Source organism: Chaetodon auriga, chromosome 14 (genome assembly GCF_051107435.1).
Source record: "Chaetodon auriga isolate fChaAug3 chromosome 14, fChaAug3.hap1, whole genome shotgun sequence".
Lineage (NCBI taxonomy): Eukaryota > Metazoa > Chordata > Actinopteri > Chaetodontiformes > Chaetodontidae > Chaetodon > Chaetodon auriga.
The window spans coordinates 807,501-835,000 of NC_135087.1; the positions used below are offsets into that span (position 1 = coordinate 807,501).

Genomic DNA, 27,500 nt, shown 5'->3' on the forward strand with positions numbered 1-27,500 from the left:
CTTTAACTATTCTTTACTATACATTTCTATTTTTCTGTTTATGATTCTTGACTTTTACAGAACTTGTTTCTTTCTGTTTTCTCTTACTATGTTTTTTGTGACCAAAAAGCAAATTGTGTGGAAACCGACTTTGCAGTGAACTTGATTCTGATTCGCCGGATGATGATGTCACCCTGCTGTCGATGATGAACCTCATTGTTTTTGGTTTTTCATTGGGACTCCTTTGACATGACTGTCCTAACTCTGGTCTGGTTCAATCCAAATCACAACAGAAGTTGTCTCAGGACACTTTCCGTAGAGAGAAGGCCAGGACCAGACTCTGTGCAACAGCAGTGAGGAAAAACTTCCTTTTAACAGGCAGAATCCTCGAGCAGAACCAGGATCTGTGTGGGCGACCTTCTCTGTCGACCGGCTGGTAAATGCTGGTTGTTAACGATGAAGACCTGAGCTTCTTCAGCCTGTGTGTTACTGTGACGGCTCTACATCAGCACCTTAGAAAGCCTCAGTGGTGCTGTTTTCAGGAGCGAGTTTATCGTCACGCCGGCTTGAAGCTGTTGTTTCAGAGGCCTCTCTGCTCCCCCAAAGAAAACATGGAGGAACCATCACAGCATGTGCGCAGCAGGACAAAAGCAGGCCTCTGGATTTCTACTCCAGCCGGTGGAGGTGACACAGCGAGCGTATCGTCCTCACACAGCTCCCCCTTCAATAAGCTCCTGACTGCAGCTCAGCAGGAGCCGCCGGCGGATTACACAATGGCCGAGCCACGTGAGCGCGCCTCTACGGCGGCGTGTGTGGTTGTTTTTGTAGGACTGAAATCCCACATCAGTCAGAAACTCTGGAACACTCTGGAGACTCTGCAGCAGAAGTGGGGGGGGGGCGGGTGAGAGGGAGGTCTGAGAGGGGGAGAGAGATCAAAGGAGGGAGAGGAAGAAGAGAAAGAGACAAAAAGTAACAGACAGGAGGCCAAGAGCTGGTCGCAGAGGGAGAGGGATGACACAGATGACAGGAAGAGAGAGAGAGGGTGGCGATGGAGGGCGAGGGGGCAAAGCCGGGAGCATCCATCTCTCAGGTGGATGAAAGAGGGATGAAAGAAAGAGGGAGGCTCGTTTCTTGGCAGAGGGGAGAGAGCCGTCACGCCATCTGCCAGCAGAGGAAACCAGGGACGAGCCGGGGATCCGAAGGAACGCTTCGAACCACGGGCCTCGCTACGAACCGCGGGGCCTCACCACAAACCACGGGCCTCACTGTGAACCACGGGCCTCACTGTGAACCACGGGCCTCGCCACGAACCGCGGGGCCTCACCACAAACCACGGGCCTCACTGTGAACCACGGGCCTCACTGTGAACCACGGGCCTCGCTACGAACCGCGGGGCCTCACCACAAACCACGGGCCTCACTGTGAACCACGGGCCTCACTGTGAACCACGGGCCTCGCCACGAACCACGGGCCTCACTGTGAACCACGGGCCTCACCGTGAACCACGGGCCTCGCCAAGAACCACGGGCCTCGCCGAGAACCACGGGCCTCACCGTGAACCACGGGCCTCACCATGAACCACGGGCCTCGCCAAGAACCACGGGCCTCACCATGAACCACGGGCCTCACCGTGAACCACGGGCCTCACTGTGAACCACGGGCCTCACCGTGAACCACGGGCCTCGCCAAGAACCACGGGCCTCGCCAAGAACCACGGGCCTCACCGTGAACCACGGGCCTCGCCAAGAACCACGGGCCTCGCCAAGGACCACGGGCCTCACTGTGAACCACGGGCCTCGCCAAGAACCACGGGCCTCGCCGAGAACCACGGGCCTCACCATGAACCACGGGCCTCGCCAAGAACCACGGGCCTCGCCATGAACCACGGGCCTCACCGTGAACCACGGGCCTCACCGTGAACCACGGGCCTCGCCAAGAACCACGGGCCTCGCCAAGAACCACGGGCCTCACCGTGAACCACGGGCCTCGCCAAGAACCACGGGCCTCGCCAAGAACCACGGGCCTCACTGTGAACCACGGGCCTCGCCAAGAACCACGGGCCTCGCCAAGAACCACGGGCCTCGCCAAGAACCACGGGCCTCACCGTGAACCACGGGCCTCGCCAAGGACCACGGGCCTCACTGTGAACCACGGGCCTCGCCACGAACCACGGGGCCTCACCACAAACCACGGGCCTCACCGTGAACCACGGGCCTCGCCAAGAACCAAGGGCCTCACTGTGAACCACAGGCCTGATCATGGACCACAGGCCTTGCCATGAACCACAGGCCTCACCGAAAAGGCCTCCAGCTGCTATGAGGAGGCGTAGAAGCTGCACTGCACAGTAATGATCGCTAACGCCAAACTATGTCCGTAGGATTTATCGTCTGAAGACCATGAGGGTCTGAACCACATTTGGTTCCAATCCATCAACCAGATGTTAGTAGAATTCAATGAATGAGTGAAAAGTTTGACCTCATGGTGGCGCTAAAGGAGAGGTCAGAGGATAACCAGAGTCAACAGTATTCATGAACATCTGAACCACAGTTCGTCACAATCCATCCATAACATGGTGAGATATTTCAGTCTGGATCAAAGTGGTGGACCGACACAACGACAAACAGCAGCCCGGCCTGAAGTCATGCTGCTAGCATAGCTTTAAATGTCAGGTAAGGCTAACATGGCTAACAATGTAACTGACAGGATGTTGTGACGTTAATGCTAATTTCAGCCGTGTGTCTTTTGTGTTTGTAGGAAGTCAACCTGTCTGTCATCCGTCACGTCCTCTAAATGTTCACTGAGCCAGTTTTACTTCAGGACTCTTATCTGACACAACCTGAAGAACTGAACCGTTTTCTACTTCACTAAACTACATCAGATCACTTCAGGCTAAACGGAGGAAAAGCTGAGTAATACTTAGCTGCATGAACACACCAGCTCCACCTCTCTGTCCAAATGATGTCACTGACAATAGAAAACCAAGTGTTTTTATTGGAGAGGTTTAACAGTGTTATTGATGGATAGTCGTGATGGTGCGTTCAGGTCCTGGCCTGCACTCTGTCTCACTGATGTTGAACGATCGCCGACTGAATAATTGAGACAAAGTGTAAAGAATTATTTCTGCAGGTGTACGAGCAGAGCTCTCTGCCCACGGCAGCAGCTGGAGGCCTGGACTCGGATACCCGGACCGACTGCTTTTCGAGGCTTGAGGGATTTCAGGGGCAAAAAAAAGTTCGGCAGGTGTTCTCCGGTCTTGGAAACCTGCGGACCTCGTCAAGCGCAAACATTGAACTCCTGCTGCTTTGTTCCTTCAACAGCGAACTCCAACTAATAAGAATCCCAGTCCCTGTCATGTCATAAAGGACGAGAGGCGTTTTCTGCCAAACTAAACTGATCCAGCTCTACTCCTTTTCGAACCAGGTCTCTGGTTTCTGGGAAGACCTTGGAGCTTTGGCTCAGCCATCTTGGTTCTACCATCATGAAACTATAAATGTGGTGGAGCCAAAGAAGCTTCGCATAAAACCCGTCCAAAATGTGGTTATTGATCAGCAGCATGTTGTTCTGAGGACACGATGGCACGGCGACTGGAAACCATCTGTCTAAACCATTTCTGCTCCACAGTCGGTGATGTAAGCGTCCCCTGTGCTGGTTTAGTTTGAGCGTAGGTGAAGAAGGCCGACTGGGACGATCTGGAGGTCACCTGACACGGCAGGCGAATTTCTGTTCGGTTCAATTTGTCCAGTGACACAAAACTCAAGAGGAATTTCTGCAATCTCAGAAATCAACGGCGTCTCTACAGCGACTGAGGGGAAATCTCCTGAGACGCCCTTTCAGGTCACTTTGCTCACTGATGCTGACATTTTGTTCTCGTTGGCTGATTTCTCTGTAGCTTAATACGAACAGTTAGCTCTCATCAGTGATGTTTCCTTCTCTTTGATGCAGTTCTCAGCTGACACAGGAGCTGCAGCAGCGGCCGATGGGGGAAGTTAAACCAACGTCTGTTACGTCCGTCAAAGAAACGCTGATTTCAGAGCTCTTATTTTACGTTGTTGTACGTCGACTTACAAACGTTGTCTGTCTGTATGTTTCACGGATGCAGCTGGCAGCCATGAAGGTCTGTGGGAAGGTGATGCCCTCATTTAAAATCCTGTTTGCTGAGATAGATCGATTAATTGATCGATCGATTGTTTCTCCAACTGGGTAACAGCCATCAGTGAGCACAAAACAACCAAAAAAAAAAAAAACATTGTTGGCAGTCAGAGGTCTGGACTCAGACGGTCTACATTCAGGTTTGGCTTTCGCTTCGATGATTTTACAATTTCAAAACATAAGAGTGACACCGAGGTGAAAAAAACCCCCATCATTAAGAGATTTAGTGTATTTTTACAGATGTCCTCCATCTCGGAATCCAAAAAACACACTGTGGAAATCAATTATTAATATTTGTGGCTTGAATCCGACTCAAGTCACAAATCTGATGCCTTCAGATACGAGAAAGTAAAAACATTGACTTTGACTTCAACACAAATTAGCCGTGACTGCTCTTGAAATGAGTGAAGAGCAGGACACAAACTTAAAGTCGTGCTATTAAAATCCTGTTACGGTCAAACGGAGAGTCAACAGGTACGACGGCGTAACGACGATACAGACGGGGAGAAGTTTCTGCTGATATTTAGATTGAAAAAGGAAGTCACAGCCTGATCCTTGAAGGTCAGACTGATCAAACACCTGACTGATGGGCAATCAGTCACATGCTGTACTCCATCAACGACAGGAAATCAACTCCTGCGATTTTAACGACCTCCTGTTAACCACACGGAGAAACTGAAGACACTGAAAAGAGTTTTAGCTCAGGCTAACAGAGCTGAGGCTCAGGTGCTCCTTTCATCTGTGATTTGATGATGATGTTCTTGTTTTGGACCAGAACTTTTCAAAGTGATGCTGTGGGACTTCTGGAGACACTTTTCACGAAACTTGATAAAACAGGAAGTGAAATGCTTCCATGAAATCAGCCTGCTGAATTAGCTGTTAGCACCTCCTGTTAGCATCTCGTTAGCAGCTCACTCATAGATGTACCGACTGTCACGGGATCACTGTGATACTGAAGAAAAGGTCAAAGCATGAAGCCTCTTACACAGAAAGGCTCCACAATCATTCTACTGTCATTGATAATGATTGTTTTTAGGACTTGTCTTGAACTGGGACTGAAACTGGCTTTAATCTGACTTTAAACTCTGTGACACTGAAACCAATCACTCGTGTTCAGTCCAGCACTCTGAAACAGACAAACTCCAGATCAGCATTTTAAACACAGGACAGACTGAACAGAGAAGCTCACAGGTTTTCTGTTACTGAACTATGTCACAAACCTTTTCTGTTCTCTTTCTGTGACTTTGTGGTAAAACTTAAAGTACACAAATACTCCACACAGAAGTTGTCTTTGAAGGCCTCCACGTCCCTCATCGTCACACGACAACTAAACCACAATGCTCATCTGAATAAAACAGAGTCGAAGCTCCGTCTCCTGAGGTTTGACCCTGACGGTGCTGAACGTCTGCTTGGTTCTGCGTCTCTTTGCTCCAGAGAAGAATGAGGAGCATTGTCCCGCCTGTCTCCTCAGATCGTCTCCCGTCTTCGGCGTCTGTTTTGTTCCTGGAAGCAAACACGAAGCCGCAGGAGGATCACAGATTTCCCCAAAGAATCCCAGTTTCTCCTTCAGTGTGAGGTTTTATTTTGACAGAACTGAACCGTGGAGGGAAAACAAGCTCAACCACAATCCTCACGTCAGCGTCCCACCGCTGAATCATCTCTGCTCTCACACGGCTTCTAATGTGTTCCAGAAAACGCTCAGTTATCCCCATTGTATCCTGCTCGCTGTAACGACTAAATTTCCCCAGTGTGGGATCAATAAAGTCCTATCCATCTATCCATCCATCCATCTATCTATCTGTCTATTAAAACACCCTCGACCACCACCTCTCTCTGATTCTCTCTCTGAAGCTGCTGACACATTTAAAATAACCTGTTTTAAAGCAGGAAACAACCAAATTTAAAGGATTCGTCAACATCATCAGGGCTGCTCCTCTGGGTTTGACCAGATTGACGACACAACACTTTTCAGCACTGTAAGGTTTGGAACGTGTGAGCGTCTTTGAACGCATCGCCAAGTAAAGTTTTTAAAATCTCCGCAGTTGATGCTAAATGATGCAACACCAACCTTAGAGTCCTTTAAATGTCAAAACAGCAGTGGAGATTATTCAAAGCTCACCTGTCCTCCTCACAACTCGACTCTGTAAAACAAAGACCGGCAGTCTGACGGCGCTGATCAGCCTGATCGTCTTTGTGGACGCCAGGTTGATGGTGACGTATTTCAGTTGAACGATAATTCAACATTTTGAACGACATTTGAACCAGAGCTGCTGAGTTACTACTGATTTAAGCCAATCACTTCCTGCTGCACATTTCATGGAGAACTTGACATGTTGAAGTCTTTCTTGTCTCCAGCATGTCCCGCTGTTACATTTCTGGATTTGAAAATCCAATAAAACTGTTGGAAGGACACGACCGTCTAGAACACCTCTGCACCGTCACTTGACTGGAGCTGAGAGGCCTGAACGAGGACAGACAGGCCCAGATGAGAGGAACACTAAAGTATGTCCAAAGCCAGCGACAGTTAGCTTAGCGCCTTAGCATAGCTCTGCAGCTGAAGTGACCTCTGCTGTTCTCGCTGTGTGTCCATTAGGACGTCCATCGCTGATGTGCCAACTTGAAGAGAACAATTGAGAAGTGAGAGCCAAGCGGTGACGGTTCTGGTTCGGGCTGTGAACGGAGGTCTGGTGGCTCACACTGGTCCATTGTCTCAGTTGACTCAGTCAAACGTGATGACAGATCCAATAAGAGACTTCTGAGGACGGCTCGTCCACATCCAACAGAGCAGCGGTTTGGAACGCTCCCATTCTGGCGAGTCTTTAGAGATGCAAAGTGGCGCTGAAGAGGATTCAAAGTGAAAACGACTTCCTGAGCACGGAAAATATCTGGATGTTGACAAGAAGAAGCCGTTTCCTCCAAGAGCCAAAGGTTACTCATGGACTTTATTAGTTATACTCAGCGTGTTGTCAAAGCAGTCATTGTTAATTTAATGCTGACGAACCTCAAAACATCAAGTACGAGACACACCGAGCAGCTTCAGCGCTTCAACCTGTTCAAAGATTCGTTGTCGTGCTTACAGATAAAATGTGTTTTCTGATAAATTTCACTGACGGCTGCTTCAAATCAAACTCAAAGACATTATTGTCTGAGATCATTTTCATGTTTTACTGCAGCGTTTTTTAATAATTAAACACTGAAGTCCTCCACACCAGCTGCACCTTCAGAGCTTCTGCTGCAGCTCCTTCATGAACAAAAAGCTAAAAATACTGAAGCTGTAATTTTAAACCCTCGGCTGCTTCAGCCATTAATCAGTCTTCCACTTCCTGTTCCCGACATTTCACTGATGGTGGAAATGGGTTTTAGATGAAAGTCCATGTGGGCTGCACACAGACTGCACAGGACGCAGCGATACGTTCATCAGTGCATTCAGCTCTGCTTTGTTTCATTCAGAGCTTGAACACTGTGAGTGATGGAGTGAAAACACGGAGCAGCAGAGTTTTTACACGGAGCTGTGCAGAAAGCTGCAGCGCTGGCTGGACGCTGTGTTTTACCTCTGACGGAGGCTGCTGGGCGGTGACGTAGTAGATGAGGAAAAGTCTCATTTTGTCTTCTGGAGTTCCAGCTGATGAACACAAACATCCACAAAGTTCAGTTTGAGCTCAGTCTGATGCTGATTTTACAACAATAAATCAAATCCAAAGAACAAATGGCTGTGTGTGTGTGTGTGTGTGCGTGTGCGTGTGTGTGCGTGTGTGTGCGTGTGCTCATACCGTCTGGGTCACTGATGATGTCCAGCAGCGATTTGTCTAAAGTCGACTTGCTCATCAGTTTCTCTTCATACTCAAAGTAAACGTCCAGTTTACGACTCTGAGGACACAAAGAGCATCGAGTTAGTGTTCAAACTCTGCACTGTGTACTAATACCACTGTGTACTAATACCACTGTGTACTTATTTTAATAAGTCAGGCTTATATAGTTTGCATTCTCAGCGTCTCGTCTGTCAGCTTTAGCTTCTTGTCCTCTGATTCACTCTGTGTGTGTCGACAGCGTTCCCGCTCTGAGCCGTGACGGCGGCGCACCTTGATGTGATCGAGGACGGCGGTGGCGACGTTGGTGTGCAGGTCGATCAGTCGTTTCTTCTCCAGCAGCTCGGGCAGGGAGCTGCGGGACAAAGCATGAACACAGCAGTTCAGCAGCAAGCACCTCACAGTTCAACATGCTGGAAAAGACGATAATCACGCGGTAAAAACAACGTCCCCGTCGATCACACGCAGGCCGACTGAACGCTGGTCTCAGGCCAGCAGGTCGTTTTGGTTGACGGGGCCGAGAGTCTCCAACACGGTTTCATGGCTACAGATCAAAACCAGTTTCACTGGTGCAGATCCCAGAAGCCGATCACAACCAAAGTCCAAGCAGACGTCCTCTGGCTCCACGCTCATGGACATTCAGTCTTTAGATGTTACTGAGACAGCAAAGACCTTCACAGAGGGGAAACGACGCACAGGAAGTCACCTGTCCCACCCAGATTTATCCGATTTATTTATTCAAACTACAGCTGATTCAGACACGTCGCCGTTACCCGAGTCTTTGAACTGATTTGACCTTCAGTCGTTTCCGTCCAGGTTCCAGCTGGAACCGTCTTGGTCTCTTTTGTGGATGTCTCTGTTTCTCACGAGGAGTCCAAAGCTTATTTCTGTGTGTGCGGCTCGGCGCTGAGAGCAGCCTCTCTCTGGATCTTAGACAAGCAAACTGGCTGCTTGTTTAAGAAAGAAATTAAAGTCCTATCTCTTTAATCTGGCTCTTAATTTGGGGAAATCTCAGCTCTTTGTTGCTGTTTAGTGTTTTATGATCCTGTTTCCAAACAGTTTACTTTGTCTTTATTTGTCTTCTTTCTGTCTGCCGACCCCCCCGGCAGCGATGGCGGGCTGTGAAGAGGTTTTAATGTCGTGGCTGCTCGAGGTTTAAGAGCTACGACCGTTAGAAAAGAGGCTTCTGTGAGCATCACAAACCGCCTGAAGTGACCCTTTTAATTATCAGAAGTCTTTTCTGCCTAAACTATTCCATCCCATTCATGAGTGTGGGGGGTCAGCAGGAGGCGGGCGGCTCGGCTGGAGGACGACGGCGCCGGTTAATGAAGCGGCGGACGGGGCGGGGTCAGTACCTGACGGCAGAGGTGAGCTTGGCTGTGTTGTCTGATAACATGCTGATGGCTCCTTCGTCCTCTCCCTCTAAACCCTGCAGACAAACACAGAACAGACAAAACCAGATGAACCAGGTAACACCGTTCCACTCCAGCCACAGCTTCCAGTTCCACCACCTGACTGGTCCTTCAGACGCGACGCTGAAGATCCTGACCATGAAAACCTGGATCATATCTGAGAACAGGTCTGTGACCTTAAATGTGGACGTAATGATTCATGTCTTTGTGACTCAGATAAGAGACTTTGGAGGCCTGGTCAAGACTTCAGGGACAGCTTTGACGGGTCTGATCTCACCTTGGAGACATGGACATTGGAGAGGTGGACATGACCTCGGGACATGAATGAGACACGAGCTCATGGACTTTAACTGAACCGTGAACGTGACCTTTAGGACTCAAGGTTTGACCTGACCGCGTCGTCCACCACGTGGTGTCTCACCATGATGCTCTTCAGACGTTTGACCTCGTCCTCCTGCGCTCTGTAGGTGTCCAGCTCCTCCTGGACCGACTCCGCCACTTCTGGGAACGGACTGGAACACACAGACGGTCCAGTTTTAGACTTCATGGATGAACTGGGAAAACAGGCTTCAACAACGAACCAATCAGGACACTGGAAACCTTAACGGACGAGCGCTGAGATCCGGTGCTCAAAGCCCGTCCCGAACCACCGAGCTCACCTGCCCTTGTGCTTCTGCCAGAACTTGTCGGCGGCTGTCAGGTCGTAGCTTTTTCTGTTCTTCTTCTTTGGTCTGGCGCCGGCAGGAGACGGCTCCGCCCCCGCTCCCTCCTCCATCACCACCCTGTTCAGCTGGAAGTCCTGAAGGGAAAAACAGAAGGAACGCACACACATTTATTAAGACGTGGTCCACCTGTCGTCAGGTGACCTCTGGCGCTGCACAGCAGGGCTGTCATTGGTTGTTTCGGTAGTCAGCACCTGCAGCTCTGAGTCTGTTGAAAGCACCGAATCCAAAGACAAACCCAAGACGTCATCATCTCCCTTCAGTCCCAGAACTGATCCTGAACATAAAACCTGATCCAAGACCAGCAGAAGACGCCTGGAGAGCGCCGCAGTGCTGAAGATATCTGGGATGAAGTCCAGACCAGAGACGCTCTGTCCCGCAGCACATCACCTCCAATTACATCACAGCCAGTCCAGACGAGGACAGATCCCCGTCCCGACACAGGATCCAGCAGCGGATCACAACATGGCCGTTGCCATGGAGACAGCAGAGGGAGGCCAGGGTGGATTTCGTGTTGGATCCGGCCTCCTGCTGGGAGCCGCGTTCAGATCCTGACATGTTTATGGGAAAGAGGAGAGAGATGGCGAGCGTGCAGCCAGCGAGCGGCGGCGCTGCCATCTGGACCGCCGTCACCACAACAGAAACCAGACCAGGATCTGGATTCTGGATCTGGACGACCAAACAGCCGTTCAAAAATCCAAAAATGGAGTCATCAGTTCACCTGTTTTCAAAGGTAATCAGCGCGGCGAAGCGTGTCGAGCGACAAACTGGAGGGGGGGGGGCCGATATTTTTACTTCAAGTATAACAAGCTCAGAGTAGAACAGAGAAGCCAAACTCTACTGCGTTCTACTGCCTTTCTCTACTGCGTTCTACTGCCTTTCTGTACTGCGTTCTACTGCCTTTATCTACTGCGTTCTACTGCCTTTCTCTACTGCGTTCTACTGCCTTTCTCTACTGCGTTCTACTGCCTTTATCTACTGCGTTCTACTGCCTTTATCTACTGCGTTCTACTGCCTTTATCTACTGCGTTCTACTGCCTTTCTCTACTGCGTTCTACTGCCTTTATCTACTGCGTTCTACTGCCTTTCTCTACTGCGTTCTACTGCCTTTCTCTACTGCGTTCTACTGCCTTTCTCTACTGCGTTCTACTGCCTTTCTCTACTGCGTTTGTCCACCTCTGCCTGCCGGTGTTGCAGCTCTTCTTCATGACAGTTTTTTGTATTTTGATGAAGCAGCTTGTGAAAAATCAGCAGTGTCACATTAATTAGCCTCAGATGTTATTTCAGTGAGTCAGGTTTAATCACCTGTCAGGTAAAACTCAGCAGATATCCAATGAGGTAACTCCAATGAGGCCCAAAAACGAGACATCCCTGAGAGACTGAGTGGGTCAAAAACATTCTCCAAATTAAACATCAGTCAGTTTCTAATTATCAGATGTTCAGTGTTCAAATTTGGGCGTCGGCCTCAGAGCTCAGCAGTCAGGCTGCACACTGGACTCACATTAATCACTGAGCTTTTCTCCTCTGAAGGAAAATTCGTCCTGAAGGATGAAGGATTTTAATCGTGATGTTTTCACACTGTATTTGCCAAAGAGCGGTCTGCTGGTGCCAGTGTGTGTGTGTGTGTGTGTGTGTGTGTGCGTGTGCGTGCGTGTGTGCGCTGATGACACGTTATATAACACATCCATGTAACTCGACATTCCAGTGCTGTCAGTATTAACCTCAGCACCTCACCAGCTGACAGAGCTCTGGCTCTGCATGAAATACAGTGTGTGTGCGTGTATGTGTGTGTGTACGCACACGCACACACACGCTGCTGCTCAGTGAAGGTTAACAAAGGGATGTGCTTTAAGCCACAGACAGGTTTAAAGGTCGATGTCTTTAGAGAGGAGTCCGCTGCTCACCTCATCGTTCCTTCTCTTTCATTTAAAGCTTCAGTCTGCTGACATTCAGTTTCCTCTGTTCTCACACACACACACACACACACACACACACACACACACACACACTCACACACACACACACACACACACACTGTCCTGCTGCCACAAACACTCACTACAGCACCAAACGTGGATTCATCCACCGCTGAAAACAGCCCCAACAAAAGCTCTATTTCCTCCTGTTTGAGGAAATGACTGAAAACTACATATTTGTGAGGTCTTCAGTAGGAACCAATGAGCTTTGAGCTGAGAGCCACAGACAGGAAGTCGGACAGCACTGAGAGACGGACCAGCACAATAAAACTTACACAGTTTTGTGTTTACGGTCACGTTTTTTTTTTTGCTTCAGTAGAAAATATGCTGAGGTCACTCTGAGACAGACGACTGACGGCTCACCAGGACGTCGTGGATCAGCGCCTGATAGGTCCAGGTGTGGTGGAGGGGCGTAGCCATGTCCACGTTACGATCTGCCAGGACAAACAGAGGCCTCTGGAAACTGGAGGGACAGAACAAACGATGAGTGCAACCACACAGAGCTGCATTATGGGAAGTGGAGTTTCACATGCTTTACTATACCTGAACTGTCCGGCAGCCATGTTGTCTCCAGTGAAGAGACTGTTTCTGGCGTCCCGAAGGTTCTCACGCAGCTTCTTATCCAACTTCTACAACACACACACACACACACACACACACACAGAGTTCAGTGATGACAACACGAACAGAGAAATATTTGGCGACAGATAAAATCCTCCATCACAGAGTGAAATATGAAGATTTATCACAATAAAATAAAGTTTCTGGAAATTTGAAGAAGGATGCTGAACGAATCAGACTCACCACGGCGACCATCTCTGCTGCGTTTCCACGGGGACAGCGAATGATCGGCACGGCGCCTGATCAAAGACACACGTCAATAAAGACTCATCCTATCGAACGCACGGAAACATTAAAGACAACGAAATGACCTCAAACCAAAAAACAGCTTTCAAACAAACATTTTACATCCACAACCTGATGGAAAACTGCTGATTTCAGATCAGTTTGATGCTGCAGACAAAAGACAGATCTCACTGTCTCATTCTGACAGACAGGTCTGAAATTTAGGTCGACATGTCCACCTAGTGGACGGAGGCAGAATCACACCGAGACGCATCGAACAACCAAAAATCACCCAAAGTAACGAAGAAGCAGAAGAGACTGTCCACGATGGTGTCCATGATGGCCTCCATGTCTGTGTCCTGGATGTCTGCTCTGTTGATGGCTGCAGGGACACACAGGTGAGACACACAGGTGAAGTTATGATTCCATCTACACTGACTTTAATGTCTTTTTGGTCTTTGGTTTGTTTGGATTCAAACCGACCAATAACAGCTCATTCAGGACAGCACAGGTCACATGACTCAACTTGAGATATTTGTATTTTACTCGAGTATTTTCATCGTATACTTCTTCTCCACCTCATCTCTGAGGTACATGTTGTACTTTTTACTCCACTACATTCGTCTGACAGCTTTCGTTACTCGTTACTTTTCAGCCTCACCGTGATACGAGATGAGCTCCTTGTTCTGATGACAGAGGACAAACATGTCGTCTTCCAGAGTGATGAAGTTCAGGTACTGATCATACACCTGAGAGAGAGAGAGAGAGAGACACACACACACACAGCACATAGATTATATAAATATAGTGTGTATATACAGATTTATTAGATTAATTAACGCTCTGTATACAGATCAGAGTGACCATGGTGACCTTGGTGACTTGAGCGACGGCGTTAGCAGCCAGAGCGGCGCTGGCGATGTCCTCCAGTTTACTCCTGCTGATGGCAGAGATGAAGTTCAGAAAGTACGACTCATGCAGCTGATTCCTCAGGTCCTACAGGAGCAGAGACAGCAGACACGTGCTAACAAGCTAAACACTGCGATGACGCTGCACATCAGGGATCCAAAAACACAAGACAACCATCAGTCTTCACTGTTTACTGTGTGTGAGTGTGTGTGTGTGAGTGTGTGTGAGTGTGTGTGTGTGTGAGTGTGTACCTGGCATATCCTGTCGATGTTCTCCTCTGTGGGCATGACGAAGTAGATGGCGGGAACATCTGGGATAGGATCTCTGTCTGAGTGAAGCAGACTAACACACACACACACACACACACACACACACACACACACACACACACACACACACACACACACACACGCACGCACACACACACACACACACACACACACACGCACGCACACCATGCTTCACGTTAATGTTCTTATCATTAATCTGAATCTGCAAAGTAACTAAAATGATCCATTAACTGAAGTGAATTCAAAAGTACAATATTTGTCTCTGACACTGCAGTAGAAGTACAAAGAAGTAGAAAACGGAAATACTCAAGCAAAGTATGAGTACTTCAAAATTCTACTGAAGTACAGTAGTGAGTAAATGTACTTAGTTACTCTGGACAGCTGGTGTTAAGGAGGCGGATCGTGTACGTTTGTGTGTCTTACAGGTGCAGCGTGATGCCCATGTCTCTCAGCTCTTTGACAGACAGCAGAGGAGAGATGATGTCCTGCCCAAAGCGGTCGTATATCAGCACCTGCAAACACACACACACGCATGCATGCACGCACGCGCGCGCACACACGCACACACACACACAGACTTTTCATTGCATTTGATTTCAGCTGATTTGAATGTAAACGTCTTTAACTACTAAACAAACCAAACAAAGACAAACATGAATCAGCGTTTAATGTGAATAAAAACGATGAATCAGGACAAATCTGAACAGAAAAAGACTAAAAGTGACCAGACAAACTCACTGTTACAGGTTTGATATTCAGAAAGTATTTAATACCCTGATCGACTCGTGACTGTGTGTGTGTGTGTGTGTGTGCGTGCGTGCGTGCGTGTGTGTGTGTGTGTGTATGTGTGTGTGCGTGCGTTACCTTCCATACTGGCTCAGCTGCTGTGTTCTTCAGAGGAGGAGCGTTGAAGTTCAGCATTCGCTTCAGAGCCACTGAAAGTACAAACAGTCTTTTTTCTGTGTGAAGCGTCATGCAGGCGATCAACACGTCGACACGGTTATGGTCACGTGACTGACCTCCACCTCCACCTGCACTCAACACTGTATTCAAGTCCAGTTCTGACACAGCTGTACTTTACTTCTCCTACGTGTCAGAGGGAACGTTTTACTCTACTTTTATATGAGACTTCTAGTATTTACATTGAAAAATACACGATATGCTTTTATTATATGACGCAGTACTGTAGTACTACTCTACCCAGTAGTATGCACAGTATTTATTGGCCCTGCATTAACAAGCTTGTAGATCTATTTGTTGTTGATAAAAACAGAATACGTGAACTTTTACTTCGATTTTCATGTACTTGTAATGGAGTATTTCTAGACTACTTTTACTTAACTAAAGGATCTGAGTACTTTTCTAGGGTAAAAATATCTTCTGAGGTGTACTCCTTTTCAGTCTCTGCTTGGTATTTTCTGCACATTGCTGTCAAACAGCAGCTGCTTTGTTAAATGTGAAGCGCAGCTACGACACAGCAAAGTGTTGAGTTTCACGGTCAACGTTCAAAACTCAGAAGCGATGTCTCACCGACAGCAACAGGCTAGCTTCAGCTAGCTAACACTGACGTGAGAAAGCTAGTAGTAACGTTAGCTAACGAGCGCAGCGGCTGGTTAGCTCTGCAGTTAGTTACTCAACTAGTTAGCAGTCTGTTAACAGTCTGTTTAGTTAGAAGTCTGTAACGTTAAAAGTAATGAGGGGAAGTACGAAGAGTTTCAGTATCTGTAGTGAAACTGAATCACTGAATCAGCTCCACTAGCGGCTAAACACAGATGCAGAATAGTTAGCTAGCTGCTTAGAGACATGACAGTCCTCAATAAATCTCCTCCGCCACACTCAGGCACGCTTGAACTCTCTGCGGCCGTTAACGTCGCCGTCTGCCGCGGAAAGTAACCGTCAAAGAAGAAAGAAACAATTTGACAAACCTGTCTGCTTCTCCCGGACGGACGCCGCCATGTTTGATGTTGTTAGTGGTGACGAAGCGCCTGATGACGTGGCAGCAGCCCATCAGAGAGGAGAGCAGCATGAAGAGGTCTCACTCTGCCGCTGTTTCCAGAGACCAACAAGTTTACTGTGCGTCAATGTTCAAGAACGGAAATCCCCCAACTCGGAAAAAAGGTTTTAAATTGGATTGAAAGGGTATAGTAAAAAAGGAGGAATGGGTAGTAATATATTACAATATTTTCATACATTATCCGCAGTTTTATTTTTAAGGGGGTTAAAATCCTTAAGGGTCAAAATAAAATGAGAGCAATCCATTTATTTAAATATTAAAAGGCACCTAATTATTTCAATGAAGGTGGAAAATACATGCGGCCTGTGTGGTGTTTGTAAAATCTAAGATGTTAAAACCCTGATTCCAGAACATCCTGAACTCTGTTCTATAAAACATCAATAAAACCAGAATCAATCATCAATAATCAACCTGTTTTCTGACAGCAGTTTTCTGAAGTGTCTTTGTGTCCATGTATTGACCTCCTTCATCCGATCATGTGTTCACAAAGTGCAATAATCAGTTATGAAGTCATTAATGCTTTGCAATCCAAAATTTAAGACAAACCCTCATTTTGCAATTTAATTGAAAAAATAAGGGTGTTTTAAGGTATAAATTACAAACTTCCTATAATTTCGTTGAGTAAATGTTAAGTTTCTTTTAAACAGAACTTTGTTTGGCGAACACAAAGGTTTGGTTCTTTCCAGAAGAAAAACACCTGACATGAATGAAGAGTTTGGACTAATCAGGAGCCAGCAGGTGAGCAGGTTTGACCTGAGCGGTGCCTCCTTTTCACCCAGTTTGTTTCTCAAAATAAAGACAGGAAGCATCAGGTGTCACAAGTTTAGTGAAACAGCAAAGTCTGAGACGTCACATGACCCGAGAGGACACACGAGTGGAATCTGATCAGCGCCATCCGACTCCTGCTTTTCACACTTTGTTCATTTTCCAGAAGAAAAATATCAAAAAAAGAAGGAAAAATTGACAAACAAGAGAAACAAGCACAAACAGAAAATCTCCTTTAAAGAAATAACGTACAACAAAAATATAACTGAACGGACAGAAACTCTTACAGGCAAAGTTCTAAAACAGCACCATCGTTTTCCAACTGGAAAAGGCAGAAGACGTTTGGTCACACACCCTGAGCTGCATGTTTAAGAGCAGAGAAACTTAAGAGCTTAAGAAGCATCCGAACACCCGACTCTTCATTTCTTCTCGAAATCAGTTTTACACCAGATGTTTCTGGTCGGTGAAGGTGCAGAGAAAGATTTGTTCATAATGGAGACGGCTGAAGGATGTGATGCAGGAAGAAGCAGCCGGCTGTAAACCCGGTGACGGTCTGCACGTTCCAGACCGGCAGAAACCAGCTGCTGGAAGGTTTACCAGCTGGTTCTGTCAGGAGCTGGTGGAAGCCAAACCAGAGCCAAAAGCACTCGCACAGAGTGAATGCTAACGCTGCTCTGTGGCCGTGGATCGAACATGTTAGCCGTCTTTCTATGTGATGTTTACGGCTCTCTGCTGCCCCCAAGTGGCCAAAATGTGAAATCAATGCAGCTTTCGTGTCCCTGATTTAATGCTTTCATATTAAAGTTTGTAAATATTTGGTAGATCTGTTGTTGTATATTTTTCAAACACTCACTGCAGCACCAACCGTGGATTCATCCGCCTCTGAAAATAGTCCCCAAGTGCTCTACTTCCTCCTGTCTGTCTGATAAAAGCTACAGTGAGCAGCTGTTTGAAGGGACTGATGAAGCTCTTTAAACATGAAGCTGAACGTCTGTGAGGTGCTTTTAAACATTTATGTCTTCAGTAGGAACCAATGAGCTGAGAGCAGCAGACAGGAAGTCAGACAGTGTTGAGAGACGGACGAACGTGTTGTTGGTTTGAGTCTGAACGTGAGAGGCGAATGATCCTCGATGTACTGGACCAATCAGAGAACATCACCACACTGAAGCATAAAATCCAAGATGGAGGCGCAACACTGCATTAAGTCAGTAATCTGACAGCGGTCTGTTCCTCTGTGTTCGTCTGTCCTCGTCTTTTTTCGTCTGTCCTCGTCTGTGTTTGTCTGTGTTCGTCTGTCCTCGTCTTTTTTCGTCTGTCCTCGTCTATTTTCGTCAGTCCTCGTCTGTGTTCGTCTGTCCTTGTCTTTTTTCGTCTGTCCTCGTCTGTGTTCGTCTGTCCTCGTCTGTCCTTGTCTTTTTTCGTCTGTCCTCGTCTGTGTTCGTCTGTCCTTGTCTTTTTTCGTCTGTCCTCGTCTGTGTTCGTCTGTCCTTGTCTTTTTTCGTCTGTCCTCGTCTGTGTTCGTCTGTCCTTGTCTTTTTTCGTCTGTCCTCGTCTGTGTTCATCTGTCCTCGTCTGTGTTCGTCTGTCGTCTTTTTTCGTCTGTCCTCGTCTGTGTTCGTCTGTCCTCGTCTGTCCTTGTCTTTTTTCGTCTGTCCTCGTCTGTCCTTGTCTTTTTTCGTCTGTCCTCGTCTGTGTTCGTCTGTCCTTGTCTTTTTTCGTCTGTCCTCGTCTGTGTTCATCTGTCCTCGTCTGTGTTCGTCTGTCCTCGTCTTTTTTCGTCTGTCCTCGTCTGTGTTCGTCTGTCCTTGAATGCGTCACAGTAGAAATGTGGAATAAATGAAACTCTGCTGTCGAAATGTTTGGAGAAAAGAAGAAAACTCAGCTTCAGATTTCTACTTTATAAAAATCAAAGTGTTTATCTTTGAATGCAAACCATAAAGAACTTTCTGCAGATGTTCGGATCCTCCTCCTGCTCCTGCTCCTGCTCCTGCTCCTGCTCCTGGCTCCTCTAGCTCTCTGTGGGGAGGAGGTGCACATGGTGGCTGATGGCCTGCTCCATGGAGCTTTTGAAGGCCTGGTAGGAGGAGGTGACGGGCAGGAGGAGGTGTTTGGAGCTGAGCTCCCTCTGAGGGAAGAGCCCCTCGTCCCTCCACATCTCCCCACCTGGTCTGACCGCTCCCTTCTTTCTTCCTCCTCTTCCTCCTCTTCCTCCCTCCTCCAGCTCGGGTGGGGAGGAGATGACAGGGTGGAGGAAGGAAATGGAGGGAGGTGGGAGGAGGCCGGAGGCTTGGAGCCCCTCGGCTCCTGTGGCGAAGCGAAGAAGGTCCTGAAGGGAGATGGAGCTCCTCCCAACTGAGGAGAGGAGAGGAGAGGAGAGGAGAGGAGAGGAGAGGAGAGGAGAGGAGAGGAGAGGAGGACATGAGAGGAGGAGTTTACTATTAACAGGACGTCAGAGCGTAAACATTTCTGACAGAGAAGAAGAAGCATCAACAAAACCAAAATCAGTGAAACGTTTTGTTTTTGTGCCTCTGTGGCTTTTTGTCCCGCCTGACGCTCGGTCAACTTCCTGTACCTTCGCACTCCAGCAGGAAGTGTCTCCAGAAGGTGATGACGGGCGTCTCTCTGTTCAGTCTGTCCTCCTGCGACGAGAAGTTGATGGTGAAGATCTGCCCGACCGTCTGAGCCGTGAGCCGAACCGCCGTCTCACAGAAAACGCTGTAGAACACCGACGGGAAGAGCTGCACCTGGATCAGATTAAAGGACGGTCTCTGTGATGATGCTGATAACTATCAGCGTGTTAATACGCAGAAAAAAAATCTAACTGGAGTCACCTGATCGAAGACGCCCAACGTCTGCAGACCCGCCCGAAACCTGGAGGACGAGACAATACAGTTAAGACCTGTCAGGGGACAGGTGAGACGTCAGACCACACCTGCCTCTCTGCACTTAAAGCATGAATAAACACTGATCTGTGTGTGCGTGTGTGTCCACCTCTGCAGTGGCAGCTGCATCCTGGTGATCACAGTGAAGTTCACCAGATCCTCCACCAGAGCATCTCGCTCCTCCAGGCTGCTGATTGGTCGGTTGCAACCGGACAGCTCCAGGTACTCCCAGCTCGACGCCATCACTTTTTTCAGCTCGTCTACAGACTCCGCCTCCGCCATCTAAAATGGGCCAATCAATGAATCGTCAGTCGATGTTCTGCCTTTGATTACTGGTGATGCTGCTGTCCCCGTGTGTCTCACTGTTCTCCTCACCCTGCTGACTTGGTGGGTGAAGTGTGTGTCGGGGGTCATGTGAGTGACGCTGAGCGGCTGATTGGGCGGATAGTTGAACAGACACTGATACAGAGCGGGAGAGAAGAAGCCAACTGGAGGACCACCGTGAACCAGAGAGAGAGCCAGCAGGCAGCCGATGTCAAAGTACAGGTCCTCACGCAGAGCTGGACAGACAGAGACAGGGACAGACAGAGAGAGAGACACACAGACAGACACACAGAGACAGGGACAGACAGAGAGAGAGACACACAGACAGACACACAGAGACAGGGACAGACAGAGAGAGACAGACAGACAGACAGACAGACACACACACAGAGACAGGGACAGACAGAGAGAGAGACACACAGACAGACACACAGAGACAGGGACAGACAGAGAGAGACACACAGACAGACACACAGAGACAGGGACAGACAGAGAGAGAGACACACAGACAGACACACAGAGACAGGGACAGACAGAGAGAGACAGACAGACAGACACACAGACAGGCAGACAGAACAGTCACAGGGGACAGTTTACTGCACTAAGGACTTTTACTTTAATACTTGAAATACATTTTCCTCATTATAGTGACATACTTTTACTGAAGTAACATGTTCAATGCAGGATTTTTACAGTATTTTTACGGCGTGGCACGAGTACTTTTACAGTAGTACAGGCTCTGAATACTTCCTGCACACACTGAGATTTGTCGTGCAGGATGTTGCTGACCTCGTCCTCAAAGTACTCTTCTTCATGAATATTAAAAATTTGTACTTCATGAAGAACTGTTGTTAAGGTCAGCGAGGACGTCATGACAACAGGAAACAGGAAATGAGAGTAGGGGACAAAGTGGACGTAATGTTCAATGACTGAATACTGATTCCTACCCTGAGAGTCCAGCGCCAGGTTTCTGGATCCGTCTGGACCCTCAAACACCACAGACTCCTGGATCTGCTGCATCAGCAGCTTCAGGAAGTACTGCTTGGCTGGGTCGCTGTCCTGGTGGCTGCTGGGAAATGCAGTCTGCTGGTTGTCTTTGAACCTGGTCAGAGAGGAGACAAATGAAAATGTCCACAGGTGCAAACATGTCGTTCACACGTGATGAAGGGGAGCTCGTCGTCCTCCCACCTGACAGACAGACTGTGGGTGGGGTCGAAGTCGGCCCTCCTCACCAGCTGCACACCTGCAGCCAGAGCCTGGTCCCCACACACCTCCACCTGGACAGGTAGGGGCCCGAGCTGAAGGCCCAACACCTGCAGGAACTCCTCAAGTGATCCAGATCCAGATCCCACAGGTAAGGATGGTCTGAAAGAGAAAGAGAGAGAGAGAGAGAGAGAGAGAGAGAGAGAGAGAGAGATTAACTGTCAATCAAATTTAAAGGCTCATCAGATTAAACACAAACTACTTTCATATCAAACGTCCTGTCAGGTCTGCGCACCTCTTACAGCTGATGGAGGAGTGGATGGGGGACAGGTGGCGCTTGGACAGCAGACTCCTCCTCTGAACTCCACGAGGAGAAGCAACCAGGGAAGCTGGAGGAGACGAGCACAGGGCAGAAGAAACAGCGACATGACGACAACATCAACACCTTTAACGAACAATAACTGTGAACGCATCTAAAGACACCAACGTTTTCTGATTACTGATGTATTAAACAAGAACAAAGACTAAAATGCATCTTTCTGCTGAGCTTCGACTCTCTTTCAGAGACACTGACATTGAAACGCTGACAGCAGAGCAGTCCTCGGTACAGACCTTTCCCGTCAGTGGCCTGTGTGCAGTCGCTGCAGGCCCAGTCTCTGGTGTCCACCTTCAGCCCCGAACACTTCCTGTGAGTCCCTCCAGATCCACACAGCCGGCAGCGAATCACCTCGAACCAACTGAAACAACCAAATCTCCTCAGGTGAATGCTAATGCTAATGCTAACACGGGTCACTTTAAAAGACCGGCGGTCCTTTAACGAGACCTCCGCAGATTCACGTCAGACTCACGACGGACAGAACAAAACAAAGTCCACGCAGCAGAATCAGAACAATCAGCTGTCAGCAGAGAGACTGTCAAACCCACATTTTGGTGACCTTCTAACTTTTCATCTAACCGACTTGTTATAGTTGCAGCTGTAATAAATACTCCAGCCTCTGGGGGGAGCTAGTGTTGCTTCAAGCCTGTTAAAGTCTTCATATTGTGCACAGCTAAAGGAACCAGTTTCTGCGTGATCACCATCAGTGGACGTGAACACGGTGAACGAGGCGGCGGAGCGGCTCGTACCCGGTCTTGGCGCAGTGTGTTCGTCCGTCGTTGCAGAGGCAGGTGGGAGCGTCACAGCGCTTGTACACCTCCAGCAGCTCTGAATACGCGTTTGGCTCCAACTCCCATGAGGCATCTCTGCAGAAAAGAACAAACAGCCAATCAGAAAACAGACCTCATGTTGTTCTACCAGACTACCCACGATCCTCGTCTTCAGAGGTCGTTTCCTGTTCTTGGCATTAGGCCTTCCTGCTCTGTTATGTGTTCAAAGTCATTGTGAAACGCCTGCGAGCTCAGATGTACACGCTGACTGTGAACGCATCCTGAAAGCCTGTTCACACGTTCACACCTCTCTGGGATGTATATTCCCATCCTGAGCATCTCCGCCTGGAAGTCCTCCTTGTTGTTGCAGAGAGTACATCTGAAGAAGAAGAGGCCGGCACTGTGGGCCTGACGCTGAGACAGACAGACAGACAGACACACACACACACACACACAGGTGAATCACAGGTACACTGACTGGGATGTTTTTTCTAAAAGGATTTCATTAACCAGATAACAGTCAAACTATCTGCATGTCCTCCATGGTGACGTGGAAAATACAAACAGAAGCTTTGACGTCAGTCCCGTTACCTGCACGCAGTCCCTGTGGAACCAGCTGGCGTGGCACGATGGACATTTGAGGATGGAGTAGCAGAGGACGGGGCTGATGGAGTCCAGACAGATGGAGCAGGACTGAGGCAGACTGAGGTCTGAAGCCACACAGAGAGACTGAGTGGGACTGTGATCCGGACAGTACGACCTGGACACAAAGACAGAGGTAAATGAACAGAGGATCTGGATCCACTTCAGGGGTTCAAACCGCAGCCTCGGTGAGACCACGAGCCACTGGAGAGGAAGACACAAGTGTTTTTCTTGTGCAGTCGTCACTCACGGGAAGAGTTCAGTAAACTGGGAGATGAATCTGTGTTTCCTCCCGCAGGGGAAGTGGACCGTCTTCCTGCAGCTTCTGACGTTACAGCCGACACACGCGCCCTTCTTCTTACAGCAGTAGCACGTCTAAAACACACAGGAAACACATGGGAAACAGAGAGGAAACACACAGGAAGCACACACGGAAACACACAGGAAGCACATGGGAAAACATAAAAAAGACAGGAAATGCAAGGGAAACAGAGAGGAAACACACAAGGAAACAGACAGGAAACAGACAGGAAACACAGAACAAGTGTCAGGATCTGGTTTCATAGTCTGTTTCTAACTGGTTTGGATTAAACTTGGTTTAAACCAGTTTGACCTTCATCAGGTGTTTGTGTGATGAAGATGAAAACAAACATCTTACCAGTCGAGCCGACCGGCGGATCTCCTGTTTGATGTCGTCCACCAGGAAACCAAAGACGCCCTCGTTCTCCTGTCCTCGCTGGTAGACTCCACAAGACGTGAGCTGAAACACAGACAGGTGAGGCCGTCGGCGTGAACACCTGAGCACTCAGAACCAGGTGCAGCGTTGCCTCACTGTTAATGTCGCAGGACTGACGGCAGGATCACAGATGAGTCTCTCTCTCTCACACACACACACACACACACACACACAAGCACACACACACTTACCAAGCAGAAGTAGTGGACGGAGAGTTTGTGTTCTTTGAGTGTAACTTTTTCCCCAAATATGGCCGGATCATCATCACTGAACCTGCAGAGAGCACAGCCTGGAGACACACACACACACACACACACACACACACACACACACACAGGATTTATATCAACACATCCGTTTTGCCCGGTCCGTCATGAACTATAAATGCAGATTTAAGACATTCGGGCTGCTCGGTTTGACTGTGGAGGACACGTCAGCGGTGGCAGTAAAAGGTGGATTCTAAAGATAATGTGTGAAGCAGTCAGATGAAGGAGGCTGTCGATCACTCACACTCCTCCTGCTTTCTGGAGCCGTCTGTGACCTGTGACCTCCTCGCCGCCTTCTTCATGTTGGTGTGAAGCGACCCTGCGGGGACACCACCAGGGGTCAGAGGTCAAATCTACTGCGTTTTTACCAACAGCTTCACCGTTCATCACCACAGAAAAGCTAAGAAACCCTGCTGGGTCCACCTGCAGCTCATCAGTACAAACTCATAGCCTCTCCAGACTCACTGAGCTTCATTTTAAACTGTAGAGGAAATCCAGAAGTTTCCAAACAGACGAAATATGTCTGAGTGAATTTTGACGAAAGCGTGTAAAATGATGCACAACGTAAAACCATCACATACAGTCAGAGGACACAGAAGTCTGACAAAATGTGCAACTGAATGAATGAATGAATGAATGAATGAATAACTAAAAAAAAGTGTCAGAGAAAGGTCAGTACAATCTAAACCATCCACATCCATGTCTAAGCTAAGACCATTTACGCTAAGCTAACGAGTTAGCGTTATGTGAATATACCGTTAAGGAGTGATGTGAAATAAATACAACAAACAGTGACGTTACGATCAGAAACGATCACATAAATGAACAAAATATGTCCAATGAGTGGGTCCATTAAAACTATGTGGACAATATGTGAAAAAGAAGGTTAAAACGTACAAATGCGCAGACGAACGTGTAAAATTAGTTTTTAGGAGTCTGCTGAAAGCGAAACGTTAAAAAAAATGTCGGATTTCTCTTCAGCAGAGTTCACACAAAAGAGAAACGTTTGTCATGAAAATGTAGAAACTTGAACCTACTTTACATTCAGGGATGGAAGGTGTCACTTTGAGCTCATTCTCGGATCGTTTCGGGACGATTTATTCCGGTTGTTTGTGTTTTTTGTCATTAACGCCGTCGAGTTTTAAATTTCCCTCTTTCAAAACAAAAGGACATCATTTCCGCTTCCGGTGCTTCTTCTTCTGCTGCTTCTCTGCGCCTGGTGTCCCGTTTGGCGCCGCAGCGCCCCCTTTTGGGCGGCTGGTAATTGAAAGAAAAGCTTTTCTGTATGGGGGGACGCCTGACTGCTGCTCTGGCTGAAAAAGGAGAACACCTTCATTGACCTTTAAACCTTAAAGTATCCTGTTTGCCTGCTAACAGACTGTAATCGATATCTCTGGGATCAAAATCAATGAAGTTCTTGTATCTTTCTCTGCAGCACGAGAATCTGAGAAGCTCTGCAAAACACCAACATGTCCTAAATACAATCATTTTTCAGTGGAGTTCGGTTTGAGTTTCTCTTCAGTGTTTTGAGTTTAACCTCCAACCTGTGTGAACAGTGTCCGGACAGACTTCACCCAGCAGGTGGCGCTACAGGACACAGAGACGGGGCTGAAGGCTGGACGACCTGCAGCTACACAAGTTTATTTATTTAAGCAAGCAGATCACTGTACAGAGAAACAGAGATTTCCTGCCATCTGCCTATCATCTATTCATTCATAAGAAATGCAATTAAAACAGTTTGTGTCACAACATTAACTCAAGCTCCACTGACAGCTTTTTTCTGCCTGCGTCTCCTGGTCCTCATCAGCTGATGGAGCTGGCTCAGGTGAGCTCACATGGCAAAATAAAATAGAACAGAACACGTTTTTTCTTAAATAACGTGTAGTTTTAACACATCTAAAGGTTTTCATCAGCGAGTTTTCAAAATAGAAGACAATGAAAAAAACATTTAAGTCCATTTTTACACAAACACGAGGCTTAAAAGACCAAGTGGATCTCCTGGAAGTTAACTTTATGTTCGTTCAGCATTTACTCAATTAGACAAGTTACACAAACACAGCTGATTTTTATTCTGCGCCCTGTTTTCTGCTCTTTGCTGTCTGCAACCATTGATTTTCATGGAATTATCTTATCTTATCTTATCTTATCTTATCTTATCTTATGAAACTGTTACATATTCAGACACAATGCTGTTTCCGTCTCTAATAATAAACAAATCAACGCGCGTGTGTGTGTGTGTGTGTGCGCGCGCGTGTTGCGTCACAGAGGCCAGGGCGGTTCCCGCAGGTAGGCGCACCAGCCGCGGTCACATCATCCCACAAACACACAAACACACACGCACAGAGGGGGCAGTGTGTTGAGAGCGGCGGAGCCTCCCAGGTGCCAAACACACACACACACACACACAGTCTCTCTCTCTCTCTCGCTCTCTCTCTCTCTCTCTCTCACACACACACACACACACACACACACACACACACACTCTGTGCTCCGGTCAGCCTGAAGGACGAGCTGAGGAGCCGCCGCGTTTGGAAATATCGAAACAGGGAAGTTGGAGGAGCTCGTGTCAGCGGAGCACAGTCGGCCGGTCGTCAGCATGTTCAGCTGGGTGAAACAGGAGCAAGGTGGACGCAACAAGGAAGGAGAGATGTACCAGACGGTGACGGAGGGTCTGCAGAGCCTCTACACCAAGAAGCTGCTGCCGCTGGAGGAGCACTACCTCTTCCATGACTTCCACTCCCCGGCCCTGGAGGCCGCCGACTTCCAGAGCAAGCCCATGGTGCTGCTGGTCGGCCAGTACTCCACCGGGAAAACCACCTTCATCAGGTACGAACCACCGCCGGGGTCCCGCGGGGCCCCTGTGAGCCCGTCGACCCGCACCTGTTTTCACTCTTCTGCTTGTAAAGTGGACTGAGAAGTCAGAGAATCTCACCACACCACCTTTATCAGGTGTTAGATCAGTTTACACCCCCTGCACTGTCTTCATGCCAGACTTCATATAGAAATCCGCCTATTATAACCTCTCTAGATTGCAGGTGAGGTTACGGAAGTGGCAGCGCGCAGTCTAGGATGTCAAATACACATGTCGTGTTTTCTGGTAAATTCGGCCAACATTAAATCCACCAGAGCCGATCTGTTTGTTGGGATGTGTTTGTAAAGGGTCAGTTTGGGATTTGGTTTCTCGGTGCTCTTTGAAAGAAGGCGGCGATGGAAGCGACCCCCCCAAAAAATAAAACACTGTTTGGTGGCTTGGATTCTTGCCGAAGTGGTGAATGGACCTTAATAAATACAAAATATTCCAATCTGTCTTTAAAGTTTGCAAAGTGTGGCCAAATAACGAAAAGCTCTTAAATATGAAACTTTTTCAATGGAGTTTGGCAAGAGTTTTCCTTCAGGGTATTGACATCACTTAACCTTGGTTAGCTGAAAGAAA

General features: G+C 48.0%; 3 protein-coding genes across 3 annotated transcripts in view; 1 reads left to right on the forward strand and 2 right to left on the reverse strand.

Moving 5' to 3' along the window:
• The window catches only part of scfd1 (sec1 family domain containing 1), a 22,582-nt gene extending 6,509 nt beyond the window's left edge, over window positions 1-16,073 (reverse strand). The window contains exons 1-16 of the mRNA XM_076749284.1: window positions 16,015-16,073; window positions 14,954-15,024; window positions 14,513-14,601; window positions 14,051-14,141; window positions 13,764-13,886; window positions 13,552-13,639; window positions 13,183-13,272; window positions 12,849-12,904; window positions 12,588-12,673; window positions 12,408-12,507; window positions 10,006-10,145; window positions 9,768-9,858; window positions 9,290-9,363; window positions 8,208-8,289; window positions 7,899-7,995; window positions 7,680-7,750 (exon numbers count right to left, since the gene is read on the reverse strand). Coding sequence (XP_076605399.1) covers window positions 7,680-7,750; window positions 7,899-7,995; window positions 8,208-8,289; window positions 9,290-9,363; window positions 9,768-9,858; window positions 10,006-10,145; window positions 12,408-12,507; window positions 12,588-12,673; window positions 12,849-12,904; window positions 13,183-13,272; window positions 13,552-13,639; window positions 13,764-13,886; window positions 14,051-14,141; window positions 14,513-14,601; window positions 14,954-15,024; window positions 16,015-16,045 — 1,380 coding nt within the window. The 5' untranslated portion in view covers window positions 16,046-16,073. The remainder of the gene's footprint in view (window positions 1-7,679; window positions 7,751-7,898; window positions 7,996-8,207; window positions 8,290-9,289; window positions 9,364-9,767; window positions 9,859-10,005; window positions 10,146-12,407; window positions 12,508-12,587; window positions 12,674-12,848; window positions 12,905-13,182; window positions 13,273-13,551; window positions 13,640-13,763; window positions 13,887-14,050; window positions 14,142-14,512; window positions 14,602-14,953; window positions 15,025-16,014) is intronic.
• Window positions 16,074-18,662: 2,589 nt separating this feature from the next.
• On the reverse strand, window positions 18,663-25,146 carry g2e3 (G2/M-phase specific E3 ubiquitin protein ligase). Its single transcript, XM_076748046.1, has 17 exons — window positions 25,105-25,146; window positions 24,312-24,386; window positions 23,993-24,090; window positions 23,724-23,825; window positions 23,316-23,440; window positions 23,015-23,183; window positions 22,731-22,837; window positions 22,403-22,519; window positions 21,890-22,014; window positions 21,573-21,666; window positions 21,263-21,439; window positions 21,022-21,176; window positions 20,126-20,310; window positions 19,860-20,032; window positions 19,700-19,739; window positions 19,441-19,612; window positions 18,663-19,220 (listed from the first exon to the last, which is right to left on the reverse strand). The coding sequence occupies exons 2-17, from the start codon at window positions 24,367-24,369 to the stop codon at window positions 18,877-18,879; spliced, it is 2,241 nt and encodes a 746-aa protein (XP_076604161.1). The 5' UTR covers window positions 24,370-24,386; window positions 25,105-25,146; the 3' UTR covers window positions 18,663-18,876.
• Window positions 25,147-26,328: 1,182 nt separating this feature from the next.
• Window positions 26,329-27,500, forward strand: part of ehd4 (EH-domain containing 4) — a 22,711-nt gene continuing 21,539 nt past the window's right edge. The window contains exon 1 of the mRNA XM_076748045.1: window positions 26,329-26,893. Within this exon, the coding sequence (XP_076604160.1) occupies window positions 26,664-26,893 (230 nt within the window). The 5' untranslated portion in view covers window positions 26,329-26,663. The remainder of the gene's footprint in view (window positions 26,894-27,500) is intronic.

Coding starts and splice junctions, on each gene's coding strand:
- g2e3 (XM_076748046.1), bottom strand. CDS start 24,369: ATGAAGAAGGCGGCGAGGAGGTCACAGGTCACAGACGGCTCCAGAAAG. Junction 24,091..24,311: donor CTCCAGAAAGCAGGAGGAGT/GTGAGTGATCGA, acceptor GTGTGTCTCCAG/GCTGTGCTCTCTGCAGGTTC. Junction 22,520..22,730: donor GGAATATACATCCCAGAGAG/GTGTGAACGTGT, acceptor TCTTTTCTGCAG/AGATGCCTCATGGGAGTTGG.